This window comes from Gobio gobio (genome assembly GCF_949357685.1).
Source record: "Gobio gobio genome assembly, chromosome: 3".
Taxonomy (NCBI): Eukaryota; Metazoa; Chordata; class Actinopteri; order Cypriniformes; family Gobionidae; genus Gobio; species Gobio gobio.
The window spans coordinates 920,014-936,941 of NC_137099.1; the positions used below are offsets into that span (position 1 = coordinate 920,014).

At 42.8% G+C, this 16,928-nt stretch overlaps 1 protein-coding gene across 1 annotated transcript in view; it reads right to left on the minus strand.

The window, feature by feature from the left end:
- Positions 1-16,928, minus strand: part of tpp2 (tripeptidyl peptidase 2) — a 110,521-nt gene that overhangs the window by 6,966 nt on the left and 86,627 nt on the right. The window contains exons 18-23 of the mRNA XM_079811789.1: positions 12,456-12,494; positions 8,181-8,329; positions 7,425-7,521; positions 7,059-7,189; positions 2,563-2,761; positions 1,458-1,577 (exon numbers count right to left, since the gene is read on the minus strand). Coding sequence (XP_079667915.1) covers positions 1,458-1,577; positions 2,563-2,761; positions 7,059-7,189; positions 7,425-7,521; positions 8,181-8,329; positions 12,456-12,494 — 735 coding nt within the window. The remainder of the gene's footprint in view (positions 1-1,457; positions 1,578-2,562; positions 2,762-7,058; positions 7,190-7,424; positions 7,522-8,180; positions 8,330-12,455; positions 12,495-16,928) is intronic.

The following is a 16,928-nucleotide window of genomic DNA, read 5'->3' on the forward strand; positions in this document are numbered from 1 at the left end:
CTTTCTAAATCATGCCAAATATTGCTTTCTAAATCACGCCAAATATTGCTTTCTAAATCATGCCAAATATTGCTTTCTAAATCATGCCAAATATTGCTTTCTAAATCATGCCAAATATTGCTTTCTAAATCATGCCAAATATTGCTTTCTAAATCATGCCAAATATTGCTTTCTAAATCATGCCAAATATTGCTTTCTAAATCAGGCCAAATATTGCTTTCTCAATCATGCCAAATATTGCTTTCTAAATCATGCCAAATATTGCTTTCTAAATCACGCCAAATATTGCTTTCTAAATCATGCCAAATATTGCTTTATAAATCATGCCAAATATTGCTTTCTAAATCAGGCCAAATATTGCTTTCTAAATCAGGCCAAATATTGCTTTCTCAATCATGCCAAATATTGCTTTCTAAATCATGCCAAATATTGCTTTCTAAATCATGCCAAATATTGCTTTATAAATCATGCCAAATATTGCTTTCTAAATCATGCCAAATATTGATTTCTAAATCACGCCAAATATTGCTTTCTAAATCACGCCAAATATTGCTTTTTAAATCATGCCAAATATTGCTTTCTAAATCACGCCAAATATTGCTTTCTAAATCACGCCAAATATTGCTTTCTAAATCATGCCAAATATTGCTTTCTAAATCAGGCCAAATATTGCTTTCTAAATCATGCCAAATATTGCTTTCTAAATCATGCCAAATATTGCTTTCTAAATCACGCCAAATATTGCTTTCTAAATCATGCCAAATATTACTTTAAGTCTTTTAAAGTCGTCCAGTTTATGGCCATTACTTATCAATCCAGCATTTTTCAACATGAGCTCTTAATCACACATTATGAATATGGAAGCTTGTTTACTCCACAGAATAGAAAGAAAAGGTCATTGTGACTTTATCTCGCTATTCGGACTTTTTACATATTTGTGATATAAACGCGAAAATTGTCGCAATTCTTTTTTCCTCAGAATTGGACTTTATAACTTGCAATAGCAGTTTAGATCTCACAATTCTGAGAAAGTTTATATCACGCAATTCTGACTTTATAACACACAAATGTGACTTTATATCAAAATGATGTGATTAGGGAGCAGCTCACGAGTTAACATTCACTGAGCAGTTATAGCATTAGCAGTAGCATTAGCTAACGGCTGAGAGCGGCAACACAAGACTAAACATCATTATTCAAGAATACTACACACACACATCAAACTCAGCGTTTCTGAACATGTGCTTCTGCAACTAGCGCTGATTGTTTGGGCCAGCGATAAACTCGTTATACTCGGCTAAAGAAATAACTTTTTTTAGAAGAATTTTCCCAGACGACAACAAGATTTTCCAGGACATTTTACATTTTCTCTAATTTTCCATGTGTTTTCCAGGACGAGTGGGAACCCTGGTTTAAGAGTACGCGTTCCTCCCAGAATGCACTGCGGCAGGACTGACCTGTGTGCAGTTCCTCCAGTTGTCTTTGCTGGGCTTGTCCTCCACGATCTTGGTGGCGAACTTCAGGGCCCGCGCGTACATCCGGCTCGCCAGCGCCTGCTTGTAGGAAAACGTCAAAACCTGCCGAGAGGAAACCAGAGTCAGAGAAAACATCGAGAGTGGGGTCAGAGGTCAAGAGCTGATCCTCATGAGGAACACAGTTCAGAACACGCGTGTGGCCGAGTAGTGCCACACACACGCCTTCAGGATTACAACACGTTTCGGAACGTTTTTTTCCCCAAGTATGGCCCTGTATGACATCATAAAGGGCGGAACTCCTTATATGGGCACTTCTCCCAGATGAGCTCTGTCTCTCTCACACACACACACACACACACACACAGAGCGTCGTTCGGGTTACGGCCCTGGTGTTGTGTTTTTAGACACGAGATCTGCAAGTGTGTGTGTGCATGCGAGAGAATGAGTGAGCGATCAACACTACTTTATAGATACTCAAGATTGACACAAGACTGGCAGAAACTGTGTGTGTGTGTGTGTGTGAGTTTGAGAATGAGTGTGTGTGTTCAACAATACTCTATAGATACTCAAGATTAACACTAGACTGGCAGAAACTGTGTGTGTGTGTGTGTGTGTGTGTGTGTGTGTGTGTGTGTGTGTGTGTGTGTGTGTGTGTGTGTGTGTGTGTGAGTGTGAGTGTGAGTGAGTGTGTGAGTGAGTGAGTGTGTGTGTGTGAGAGAGTGAGTGTGTGTGTGTGTGAGAGAGTGAGTGAGTGAGTGAGTGAGTGTGTGTGAGAGTGAGTGAGTGAGTGTGTGTGTGTGTGTGTGTGTGTGTGTGAGAGAGTTTGAGTGTGTGTGTGAGTTTGAGAATGAGTGTGTGTTCAACAATACTCTATAGATACTCAAGATTGACACAAGACTGGCAGAAACTGTGTGTGTGTGTGTGTGTGTATGTGTGTGTGAGTTTGAGAATGAGTGTGTGTGTTCAACAATACTCTATAGATACTCAAGATTAACACTAGACTGGCAGAAACTGTGTGTGTGTGTGTGTGTGTGTGTGTGTGTGTGTGTGTGTGACGTCCCTTTAAATGACAGGCTGAGCGGCGTACCTTAGAGTCTGTGAGCTCCGCCCACTTCTGCACCTCCCAGAATGTGTCCGTCAAAGCTTTGGCCACGCCCTGCTCGTCATCAGAGCTGCCCACCTCTCCAGCGCTGGCCCCGCCCTCCGGCTGCATCAGCTGATCTGCCAGAGCACAGCCCTTCCTGCAGAGCGCATCCAGCAGAGACACCTTCTGCTTCTCCATATCACTGCACACACACACACACACGTTGGGTTTTCATGTTTTATGGGGACTTTCCATAGGCGTAATGGTTTTTATACCGTACATACCGTATATTCTATCCCCTTACACTGCCCCTAAACCTACCCATCACACACACACACACACACACACACACACACACACACACACACACACACACACACACACACACAGCTCCTGCCCCTAAACCTACCCATCACACACACACACACACACACACTGCCCCTAAACCTACCCATCACACACACACACACACACACACACACACACACACACACACACACACACACACACACACACACACCACACACACAGCTCCTGCCCCTAAACCTACCCATCACACACACACACACACACACACACACACTGCCCCTAAACCTACCCATCACACACACACACACACACACACACACACACACACACACACACACACACACACACACACACACACACACAGCTCCTGCCCCTAAACCTACCCATCACACACACACACACACACACACACACACACACACACACACACACACACACACACACACACACACACACACACACACACACACACACACACACACACACACACACACACACTGCCCCTAAACCTACCCATCACACACACACACAGCCCCTAAACCTACCCATCACACACACACACACACACACACACACACACACACACTGCCCCTAAACCTACCCATCACACACACACACACACACACACACACACACACACTGCCCCTAAACCTACCCATCACACACACACACACACACACACACACACACTGCCCCTGCCCCTAAACCTACCCATCACACACACACATTGCCCCTAAACCTACCCATCACACACACACACTGCCCCTAAACCTACCCATCACACACACACACACACACACACACACACACACACACACACACACACACACACACACACACACACACACACACACACACACACACACACACACACACACACACACACACACACACACACACACACTGCCCCTAAACCTACCCATCACACACACACACACACACCACACACACACTGCCCCTAAACCTACCCATCACACACACACACACACACACACACACACACTGCCCCTAAACCTACCCATCACACACACACACACACACACACACACACACACACACACACACACACACACACACTGCCCCTAAACCTACCCATCACACACACACATTGCCCCTAAACCTACCCATCACACACACACACACACTGCCCCTAAACCTACCCATCACACACACACACACACACACACACACACACACACACACACACACACACACACACACCACACACACAGCTCCTGCCCCTAAACCTACCCATCACACACACACACACACACACACACACACACACTGCCCCTAAACCTACCCATCACACACACACACACACACACACACACACACACAGCTCCTGCCCCTAAACCTACCCATCACACACACACACACACACACACACACACACACACACACACACACACACACACACACACACACACACACACACACACACACACACACACACACACACACACACACACTGCCCCTAAACCTACCCATCACACACACACACACACACCACACACACACTGCCCCTAAACCTACCCATCACACACACACACACACACACACACACACACACACACACACACACACACACACTGCCCCTAAACCTACCCATCACACACACACACACACACACACACACACTGCCCCTGCCCCTAAACCTACCCATCACACACACACATTGCCCCTAAACCTACCCATCACACACACACACTGCCCCTAAACCTACCCATCACACACACACACACACACACACACACACACACACACACACACACACACACACACACACACACACACACACACACACACACACACACACACACACACACACACACACACACACACACACACAGCCCCTACCCATTACAGGAGACATTCTGCATTTTTACATTTTCTAAAAACATCACTTAGTCTGATTTATAAGATGTTTTCCTCATGGGGACCAAAAAATGTCCCCTCAAGGACGAGGATTTCGGATATTGCTATCTTTGTCCCCATAACGTAGGGATTACCAGTCTACACACACACACGCCATTAACACGCCTCACTTCAACTGAACACTGTTCAAAAACATAAGACAGTTCCCTTTCATAGGTTCACTCGACGCTGCGTCACTTTAATGACGTAATGGGACGCCCTCTGGGTGATTGTCTGAAGCCCTTATAGAATCACGCCAATTGATTGGCTGATGGCGCGCGTGCCGCCCCCTTTGACGTTGTCACTCTTATACTGCGCGCGCGCACCATCTGCTCCTCAGATTTCTCTGCCTTCACGAAGCGGCCATTTCATGCCCTTCAGTTTTGTTTTTTCTGGCCCAAATATCTTGGATTTCATTCAACTTTATCACCAGCACTTCAGCGACTGCGGATAGTCTTTGCCCGCCGCCGTGCACTCGCTTCATCGCGAACAACGACCCCACAGTAAGTGTGTTAAACGTTTGGGGTTTTCACACGCGCGAGGCGGCTGAGGGGTTTTCAAAATGCAAATTTTGTGTTAGTCTCCCTGTCAAAACCCTCCGCTCGAGGCTCGTGGTTTTTGAGAGGGAGTCATCCGTTTTTCCCCGTCGCGCTCCCGAGGTCGCGCAGGCCTCTCTTGGATCCGCGACCTGGGGTTCGGATATAGAGCTCGAGGAGTGGAGTGCCCTTTCTCTCCCCCGAGCACGTGCGCGGGACTCCGGCCGTCGAGTTTTTCACACGACTATTTGTGTCCCAACCCGGAGGCACGCGACGCGGTTTCCTTCGGACTGGATGATGATGTCGTGTTTACCGCAGCGTCCGACTCTGAGGATTTCGGGCCTTCCTGTAATGACGGCGCTCTCCCGCCTAGCGGCCAGGAAGCGCAGCGTTCAGCGACATGCGCGGAGCTCGTCGACGTACTTTCGCGCGCTACGGTTTGACACCGGAAGCAGTTAAGGAGCTGCGCTAAGCTGCGGATTTGGCTTTATGAGCCACGAAGCACAGCTCGCCCCATAGGACGTTCAATGGTGGCGGCAGAGCACCACCTGTGGCTCAACCTCACGGAAACCCGTGATAGGAAAAGGTTTTCCTACTGGACGCTCCGATTTCGCAGTCTGGGTTGTTTGGGGAGGCGGTCAACACGGTGGTTGAGAAGTAAAAAAAAAACAAGCTAAATCTCAATCTGCTGCTTTTTAAGCAATGCCTAGGAGAGCGAAGGATTCTCCTAGCCCCTCCCCCTCTCAGAGAACGCCCTTCTTATAGAGGGGAGTTTACCAGTAGGAGGAACGACCAAAGCCATCCCCCACCCACCACCGTTTCCCCGCCAACGTCCTCACAGACTCAGTTACGACGCTCACAGTTACGACGCTCAGTTACGACGCTCAAAGTGACGACGCTCACAGTTACGACACTCAAAGTTACGACGCTCACAGTTACGACGCTCACAGTTACGACGCTCACAGTTACGACGCTCACAGTTACGACGCTCACAGTTACGACACACAGTTACGACGCTCACAGTTACGACGCTCACAGTTACGACGCGCACAGTTACGACGCTCACAGTTACGACGCTCACAGTTACGACGCTCACAGTTACGACGCTCACAGTTACGACGCTCACAGTTACGACGCTCACAGTTACGACGCTCACAGTTACGACGCTCACAGTTACGACACTCAAAGTTACGACACTCACAGTTACGACACTCACAGTTACGACGCTCACAGTTACGACGCTCACAGTTACGACGCTCACAGTTACGACGCTCACAGTTACGACACGCACAGTTACGACGCTCACAGTTACGACGCTCACAGTTACGACGCTCACAGTTACGACGCTCACAGTTACGACACGCACAGTTACGACGCTCACAGTTACGACGCTCACAGTTACGACGCTCACAGTTACGACGCTCACAGTTACGACGCTCACAGTTACGACGCTCACAGTTACGACGCTCACAGTTACGAAGCTCACAGTTACGACGCTCACAGTTACGACGCTCACAGTTACGACGCTCACAGTTACGACGCTCACAGTTACGACGCTCAATTACGACACTCAAAGTTACGACACTCAAAGTTACGACACTCAAAGTTACGACACTCAAAGTTACGACACTCAAAGTTACGACACTCAAAGTTACGACACTCAAAGTTACGACACTCAAAGTTACGACACTCAAAGTTACGACACTGTGTGTGTGTGTGTGTGATGATGTTCTGAACCTCTTGATGGTGGCGGCGTCCGGCCGAGGGTCCGTCTTCATGGTGAGATAAACGGCCAGTGCCGTCTGGTCGATGTGTGACATCACTGTGTCCGCCGCAGCCACGATCTCTCCCAGACGCTTCAGACGCTCCTGCAGGAGGACAGAGGGAGTCAGTGTGTGTGTGTGTGTGTGTGTGTGTACCTTCTCTGAGTCCAGCTGATGGAGTCTCTGGACGTGCAGTGGCAGGTGTGTGTGTGTGTGTGTGTGTGTACCTTCTCTGAGTCCAGCTGATGGAGTCTCTGGACGTGCAGTGGCAGGTGTGTGTGTGTGTGTGTGTGTGCGTGTGTGTGCGTGCGTGTGTGTGTGTGTGTGTGTGTGTGTGTACCTTCTCTGTGTCCAGCTGATGGAGTCTCTGGACGTGCAGTGGCAGGTGTGTGGGGAACGTCTCCTTCAGCTCCTCGTATAGGGCGCTGCTGTCCAACCTGAAAACACACACTTCAATAAAGGGGCGGGTCTAAAGCGGTTTCCTGCCTCATTTACAGTTCAAGAGTTGATTCTCATTGACAAACATTTCAAAACACGAGTATTTCTCTGCCAAACACACTCCTTCAAGATTCACACAAGTTTCGGAGAGTGTTTTCGAGTATGGCCCTGTATGACATCATAAAGGGCTGAACTCCTTATATGGGCACTTCTCCCAGATGAGCTCTCTCTCTCACACACACACACACACGAAATTGAGTGAAGCTGCATAAAATGTGTGTTTTGTTGGCAAACGGCACAAGAGCATATAATAAGAACACCACCAACGTATAGTGTGTGTGTGTGTTTGTGTGTGTGAGTGAGTGAGTGAGTGTCTGAGTGAGTGTGTGTGTGTGTGTGTGTGTGTGTGAGTGTGTGAGTCAGTGAGTGTGTGAGTGAGTGAGTGTGTGAGTGAGTGTGTGAGTGAGTGTGTGATGACCCTTTAAGGAAAACCATGACCTTTTTTAAACGAGTAAGACAAGACGGCATCTTTAAACAGTGAGTGTGTTTCAGACAGTGATGAATCTCAGATGAACAGAACGAGTGAGTGTGTGTGTGTGTGTGTGTGTGTGTGTGTGTGTGTGATGGACAGATGAACACAGAACGAGTGAAGACTGACTTGCTCATCCACTGGATCTTCAGATCTCGCAGCGCTTCGCTGAACTCGTCCTTCACCTCCTTCTCCTTCTCCACCTCCTTCTCCTTCTCTTTGCCATTCTTGGTTTTGTTGGGAGCAGGAACCAGGTGGTAAAAGATCGGCACGATGTCCTGTGTGAGAACGACACACACGTGACCGCAGGATCATTACCCACAAACCCTCAAATCCTGCCTGACACACAACCGTGAGAAACACATCAAACCACATGAGAATAACGGAAGATCTGCTGCGGTTTATCTCCGTCAATGTGGTCATAAAGATCCGCTTCATTCAGTCGAGAGTCACGTTCACACACACTGAGGATCTTTCTCTTGTTTTGAGCTCAAACTCACTTCAGTTTCTCAGAACACAAGACTTGAGCATTAAATGATCTTGATTTAAGGATGTTCTGATATTTGAGCGGGAAACATCATTTCTGCAGCGCGTGTTTCATTTACAGCCGTTTTATTTCACTTCAACGCTCAGATTAAATGTGTCTCGTTCATCTTCAGACTCAAATGAAGAGATTCATAATGAACTGAAAGATGACAGTCTGAGCAACTTCAGAAAGTTGATCAAGAGAAACGGATCCACACGGATCATGGAGCGGATTATTCCAGATGATCTGAAGAGACTCGAAGGAAAGTCTGAGGGGTTTGAGGACATTAGGAGACGACCACAGGATTCTCATTAATGGGGAACTGGCCCTTTAAGAGACGGACGACTCTTAAAGGGCCAGTTCCCCCATTAACGACTGTTGATTTATTCATCCGTGTCATTCTGCATTATACAGGAAATTACATTATTAAAGGGTTAGTTCACCCACAAATGAAAATTGTGTCATTAATGACTGAGCCTCATGTGGTTGGACACCCGTCAGACCTCCGTTCATCTTCAGACACAAATGAAGATATTTTAGTGTAAATCTGATGCTCTGAAAGGCCTCCATTGGCTCAACTTTACACTCTCAAGACCCTTAAAAGACACTAAAGACTAAAGTTACAAAGTCCATCTCACTACAGCGGCTCTACAATAACTTTATGAAGACGAGAATAGTTTCTGTGCGCAAAAAAACCCTAAATAACGACTTATATAGTGATGACGATTTCAAAACAAGGCATCATGAAGCTTCGAAGCGTTATGAATCAGTGAGTCGAATCATGATTCGGATCGCGTGTCAAACCGCCAAACTGCTGAAATTTGGCGATTCAAACTGCTGAATCGACTCACTGATTCATAACTCTCCAAACCGCTGAATCGACTCACTGACTCATAACGCTCTGAACTGCTGAATCGACTCACTGATTCATAACGCTCTGAACTGCTGAATCGACTCACTGATTCATAACGCTTCGAAGCTTCATGATGCCGTGTTTTGAAATCGTCATCACTATATAAGTCGTTATTTAGGGTTTTTTTGCGCTCAGAAACTATTCTCGTCTTCATAAAGTTATTGTAGAGCCGCTGTAGTGAGATGGACTTTGTAACTTTAGTCTTTAGTGTCTTTTAAGGGTCTTGAGAGTGTAAAGTTGAGCCAATGGAGGCCTTTCAGAGCATCAGATTTACACTAAAATATCTTCATTTGTGTCTGAAGATGAACGGAGGTCTGACGGGTGTCCAACCACATGAGGCTCAGTCATTAATGACACAATCTACAGTTTTGGCTGAACTAACCCTTTAAATCACAGAAATCAGAGAGCGCTCATTTAACGCCATGATATTCAACTGAAGAGTTTAAGGGCGCTTCACACACACCTTGTTTGGTCTGAAACAAAATTACAGGTGTGAAACCAAACAGACGAAATTTGGTCCGACAAAAAGAGGTCGTCTCAGTGCGGATCAAACTGAACAAATGTTCGGTTCGTTTCTAGTGTGAAAGCATTTTCTGTACGGTTCAGACTCTCAGACCATTTACAGGAAGTTCCTGTTTATGTTTAAATATTATAATGTTATTTTTAAATTTCATCTCGGCTACATTGATTATGAAAAGTGAAAAGATGCGCAATATGCCAGAAATGATTTTGAAAGAAATTTTGCGTAGAAAGCCTTTCTTTAATGTGATTTCGTTTTGTATAAATTGTATGTTAATTTTAATCAACGTTTAATCAGATAATTGCCTGGATTTAATAAATAAGAAGCTAATAGTCTATAGCAGACAATAATGGCGGGAGCGATCACATGCTTTACACATGAACTGAAGCGTCTCAAACCCAAACTCAGCAGATACTGCCTCACAAACATGAGGAATATGTGAATATAAAGCTTGAAATGTCCACTTTAAACGTGACGAACAGAAAATAGTCCAGCAATGCGACTGTTCAATAGTGACAACGATATGCGTCCGTTTATTCATTCTTGACGTCAGACGCACATCCGTTTACAAACCAATCACAGTCCAGATGCCGCCCACATAGATGAAGACGAGTGGACTCAAGTGTCATGTTCAGTTCTTTAGTGCGCTCACATAATTACAATGTGAAACCAAACCAAAACTAACCCAATGTATAAAATGTATCAAAACATGAACTTCGGTTCGGACTCTCAGGTGTGAAAACGCCCTCAGATATAACCCTGATATAAACAAATATAGATATGAATAACACTGTAAAGCTGATGAAGTGGAGATTTCGGACTCAAACTCACTGCCTTTAAAAGACTGAAATCTACACACAAATCTCAAAATGATCAAACAATAATGGTCAAACTGCCCAGCACTCGTGTGTGTGTGTGTGTGTGTGTGAATAGTGACTTTAAAGGGCTAGTTCAGCTTGAAATGCACATGAAGTCATCGTTTACTCACCCTGGTGTTGTTATAATGCCGAACGCCCTTCTTTCTTTAACGCACCACAAACGGAGAACGTGTCGCAGTGAATATCGACCAGCATCAAGCTTTAATAAAAGACTCAGCGCCACAGAATGATCCGGTACGACAGGTATTCTGCGGGTTTACGATGGGGACATTTAATGTATCGTATAATAAAAATCCTGCCCTTGGCCGCTGGTCTTCTGCACTCATGAGACTCACAAGTTGTGAGAAATACAACCCATGCCCTCTCTTTTCAGCTGTTTTTATGTGTGTGTCCCTTTAAATGCAAATGAGCTGCTGCTCTCCGCCCTCCTTTCCAGAAGAGGGAGGAGCCTTATGCTTCGGATACTCCAGCAACAACAAAACTGGACAATATCACGCAGCCAAACGATGAGAAACGGCCAGTTGTGGAGCGTTCGGACACATGCTAATAGGGCAGATCGTCGGCCGTCGTGGGCGGGGCTTCTGGGGGAAATCTGGAACTGTGTGTTTGGAGAAACATGATTTATGGGGATTATAAAAACAGGAGAGGGTGGATTTTTTCCCATTATAGGCACAGACCTGTGTTCAAACACCTTATAAAAGTGCATAATATGTGCCCTTTACACTGCAAAAAATGCTCTTCTTATTTAGTATTTTTTCTTGTTTTCAGTTCAAATATCTTCAAATTCGTAAATCAAGATGCATTTACTAGATATTTTTTCTTGTTTTCTGAGGAAAAAAGTCTAAATAAAGTGAGTTTTCGCTTACAACAAGCTAAATTATCTGCCAATGGGGTGAGAAAAATAACCATAAACATAAGTTTATGTTTAAATATTATAATGTTATTTTTAAATTTCATCTCGGCTACATTGATTATGAAAAGTGAAAAAATGCGCAATATGTCAGAAGGAATTTTGCGTAGAAAGCCTTTCTTTAATGTGAATTTTGTTTCGTATAAATTGTATGTTAATTTTAATCAACGTTTAATCAGATAATTGCCTGGATTTAATAAATAAGAAGCAAATAGTCTATAGCAGACAATAATGAGCGTCTCAAACCCAAACTTATCTTGTTAAAAAAAAAAACATGATAATCATTCTCACCCCATTGGCAGATATTTTTGCTTGTTTTAAGCAAAAACTCCTTCATTTTTATATTATTTACAAGAAAACACTCAATTTTACTCATCTAGTAAATGCATCTTGATTGAAGAATTTTTAGATATTTAGACTAGAAACAAGACAAAATTACTTTTGTTGAATTATTTTTAGCAGTGTAATCTTGATCTTTCGAGTCTTTTTTAAGAGCTTGATGGCGGTCCATTACACAGACATTTTTAAATATTCTCTGAATAAGAAAGAAAGGCGTACGGCATTAGAACAGCTAATGTCTGAATTCAGGGTGAACTATCCCTTTAAATGGATTATATGATATTACAAGGTTCTTTTGGATCTCTACCCGTTCAGTACCTTTTTAAATTTTCCTTGTCGTTTGGCTGATGCTTGTCCCTGCTGGTCAGAATAACACACATCAGAGAGAGAAGCACACACACACACACACACACACACACACACACACACACACACACACACACACACACACACACACACACACACACACACACACACACACACACACACACACACACACACACACACACACACACACACACACACACACACACACACACACACACACACACACACACACACACACACACACACACACACACACACACACACACACACACACTCTGTCCTCTCTATCCTCTGCTCTCTACTCCTTCACATCCTCCTGATTGGCTGTAAGGATGATCATATACAGGACAGTGAGACCCAACCCAGATGTGCTTCCCCACTGAAGCGGTGCTGGAAATAACAACTGTGAACTGAACCATATATAGTATATAGTGTATGCAGTGGCGCAAAAAGTGGGTATGCGCAATATGCGGCGCATAGGGGGCGCCAAAGCGATGGTATAAAAAAATATACAAATATAAAAATATATTCGTATTTTCTATATGTAGCTGCTGTTGTGCGTTTCTATATCATTTCTGTATTTCCTCAATATTATATAACATTTTAGAGGACTAATGGTGCGTTCACACCGGACGCGATTCACGCGAGTGATTTACATGTTAAGTCAATGCAGAGACGCAAAATGGCATTCTGCGGCGAGATTCACGCGAATGAGGCGGCGAGATTCGCGCGATTGAGGCGGCGAGAGGACTAACATGCTAGAGTAGGCGCCCTCATAAGATCGCATAATAGAATTTTGGATAATGTAATATCGCGAGTGGGCGCGCGCGCCGGTGATTTGACAGCAAAACGCGCGTCCTAGACGCGTCCACAAAAACGCGCTCTTAACGTGCGCTTTGGGGTCAAGGAAAACGCTCGTTTCAGACGTTAAGAACGCGCACTTATATGGTAAATCACGCGTCACGTCAAGGATGCGCGCTATGAGTCGGACAAAACGCATGTTACTAACGTGTAGGCTAAACAGGTAAACCAATCAGGCAATGCAAACTTTGAAGTATCCAAACAGATGAAAAGAACGCGCCCTTTCCTTGGTGTTCTCAAAATTGCATGCTCACTAATTAGGGAACACCTCTTATAAAGTAAAGTTACATATTGTTGACCATCTTTTTAAGTGATTACACTATTTACCACGATACACACTGTTATAAGAATTAAATGAAATCAATATCAACAAAATCCACTTACACTGTAATTAATTGCCTAAATAATGTCATGAGATTTTTAGATCTATGTTCTAAATATTAATATTTTAATTATAGAAATATGAAGTGTTGGGAAAATTTTATTTATTCCAGGCCTATGAAACTACAAAACTGCCAGTATAGTTGGCGGCGTAATGAATTCTAGAATCATTCAACTAATTCGTTCTTACCGACTGTTTAAAAACGGTGAATTCTTTTAAGAACGAAACCTATACTTTGTTTGAATCTATTTTTGTTGGGAAAATGGAGCAAAACTGTAAAAAATGACCACTTGTTGTTTATTGAACTGTTGTATAAAATTAATATTGCATTTTGCAATCATGCTGATATACACTCTAAAAAATGCTGGGTTAAAAATAACCCAAGTTGGGTTGAAAATGGACTAACCCAGCAATTGGGTTGTTTTAACCACGCATTTGGGTTATTTTTTACCCAGCATTTTTTAGAGTGTAGGCTTTGGAAAATAGCACTCTTGCTCGTATGATATTGCTTAACTCATAATTTCCTCTTTAATTACTTTCAAACTATTGTTTATTTTTTTGTTCGTTATTAGCCTATTTTTAATGAAAATACAACAAAATTGTTGCTGCATAGCCCTCTGGCACTGGGTAGTTGCGCCCCTGAGTGTGTGAGGAGCCAGCACCATGACAGTGGGAAAGCAGAAAATGTGTTTAAATCCTGTCAACAAGAGTTAATGTGAAGCACAACCGCCACCAGCCGCTTACACACAACTCAAGAACAATATATTCAACATGTGAGTAGGGGTGTGCGATCAGCGACAACATCAAAATTAATGTGTCGTCAATGCAAAAAACACAAAGTTAACGACTCTAGAAATCAATATATGGGGCAGTTTTAGTCTTACACTTCTATATGAGTCACATGAGCAAGTGTTTTTGCGATTAATGACCATATGCAACAGTTCAAGTTCATATTGTGAATACACATTTCAGATAATATGGTCAATATTTTTGCTCTATTTCACCGTTTTAAACAGGAGTGTTGTCGTTCCTGAATGATTCTGTGATTTTGAACTTAATCTAAGCCCAGTCTGTGAAACCAGGCCTTAAATCAATGACCGAATGATTCAGCCGTTTGAACGAATCGTTTGAATGAACGACTCATTAAGTCAATGACTCGCAATCCCCTACTGGCGGTTTTAGGTTTATATTTAAAGTAATCAGTGTTGGGCAAGCTACTCTACTTTGAAACTGGAGCTTTACAAGCTACTTGTAAGTTACTACCAAGAAGTAGCCAACTACTTTTTACAATAACTGAGTAATTGTTAATGAAGAATGTTATTAAAATATTTCGGGTTTCAAGCAACAATGTAATGCAATTATGATTTCAAAGAGTATAGGAATTGCTTTGCTTGACTATTTCTTTTAGTTTCGAATTGTTGTATTTAAAATTGGATATTCTATTCACATATTTCTCACGTCTGTGAGGCTGAGTTTGGGTTTATTTATGAGACGTGCTCCAGTTTATGAGCAAGTGATCGCGCCGGCGCCTCCATGTCACGATTATGCTGCTTCTCATTTATTAAATCCAGACGATTGGCTGATGAAACATTGATTACAATTTATACAAAACGAAATCACTTTAAATAAAGGCTTTCTACAAAAAAAAACTTAATGAAGTGCTCAAAATCATGACTGTGTCTTTGACGTATTACGCATCTTTGCACTTTTCATAATCAATATAGCCGAGATAAAATTTTAAAATAACATTTAAACATAAATATGAAACTAAATACATTGAGAGCGGCGTGCCATCATGTGGTCGGATCATTTTCTTCTCTTATAATTGCTGTATTGTCAACATGTCTAAACGTTTGGTAACATTTTTATTCAAAACTGCAATTTCTCCATTTAAAAAATATATATAATTGCGGATAATTCGAAATAATCTGAAAAAAAAAATTGCTCCGCCCTAACGAAAATACATCAATAATTCTCAAAAGTAGCTAATTTTCGACTATTGGGCATAGTTTGTAAAGTACCAGAGTCACATGACGGCTTGTAATGCTAAACAAGGCTGCGTTTCCCAAAAGCATCGTAAGCTTAAGGGCCCTTTCTTAAGGGATTTTCTGACTCTTCAGTTTGGTCCAAGTCAAAATTACAGGTGTGAAACCAAACAGACGAAATTTGATCCGAAGAAAAGAGGTAGACTCGGCCAGGATCAAAGGCTCAAAGTGCAAAGATTTGCAATATGTCAAAGATACAGTCAGAAATGATCATTTCATTAAGTTTTGTTTTGTAGAAAGACTTTCTTTAAAGTGAATTTCGTTTTGTATAAATTGTAAAAGAAAAGTGGGACTAATGCCTCGCCATCACCTACTGACGGTTTTAGGTTTATATTTAAAGTAATCAGTGTTGGGCAAGCTACTCTGAAAGCTTTATAAGATACTTGTAAGTTAAAGTACTTAAGTTACATTCAAGCTACGCTTGAAAAAGTAGTTACACTACAAGTTACTATCAAAAAGTAGCCAACTACTTTTTACAATGACATTGTTAGAAATAACTGAGTAATTGTTAATGAAGAATGGTATTAAAATATTTGGGGTTTCAAGCAACAATGCAATGTAATTATGATTTCAAAGAGTATAGGAATTGCATTGCCTGACTTTTTCTTTTAGTTATTTCAAACTTTCTATTCACATATTTCTCATGTCTGTGAGGCTGAGTTTGGGTTTATTTATGAGACGTGCTCCAGTTCATGTGCAATGCGATCGCGCCGGCGCCTCCATGTCACGATTATGCTGCTTCTCATTTATTAAATCCAGACGATTGGCTGATGAAACATTGATTACAATTAAGATACAATTTATACAAAATGAAATTCACTTTAAAGAAAGGCTTTCGACAAAACAAAACTTAATGAAGTGCTCAAAGTCATTCCTGACCGTGTCTTTGCACTTTTCATAATCAATATAGCAGAGATTAAATTTTAAAATAACATTTCAATAACCATTTTTTGAATATAAATGTACATTTGGTGAGTTTTTGGGCTGGAAATCGTCGACCCACTGATCACACATTCAAATAATGGTTATTGATAACATGCCTCTGAATTTTGCCTTTTTGCACCTTTACATTATTTATAGGAAACTAGTCATTAAATCTTCCGCTCCATGAAACACGTTAATGCTCAATAGTACACGTATGGTTCTTTAATGTATTTGCATTGTCCTAAAATGTGT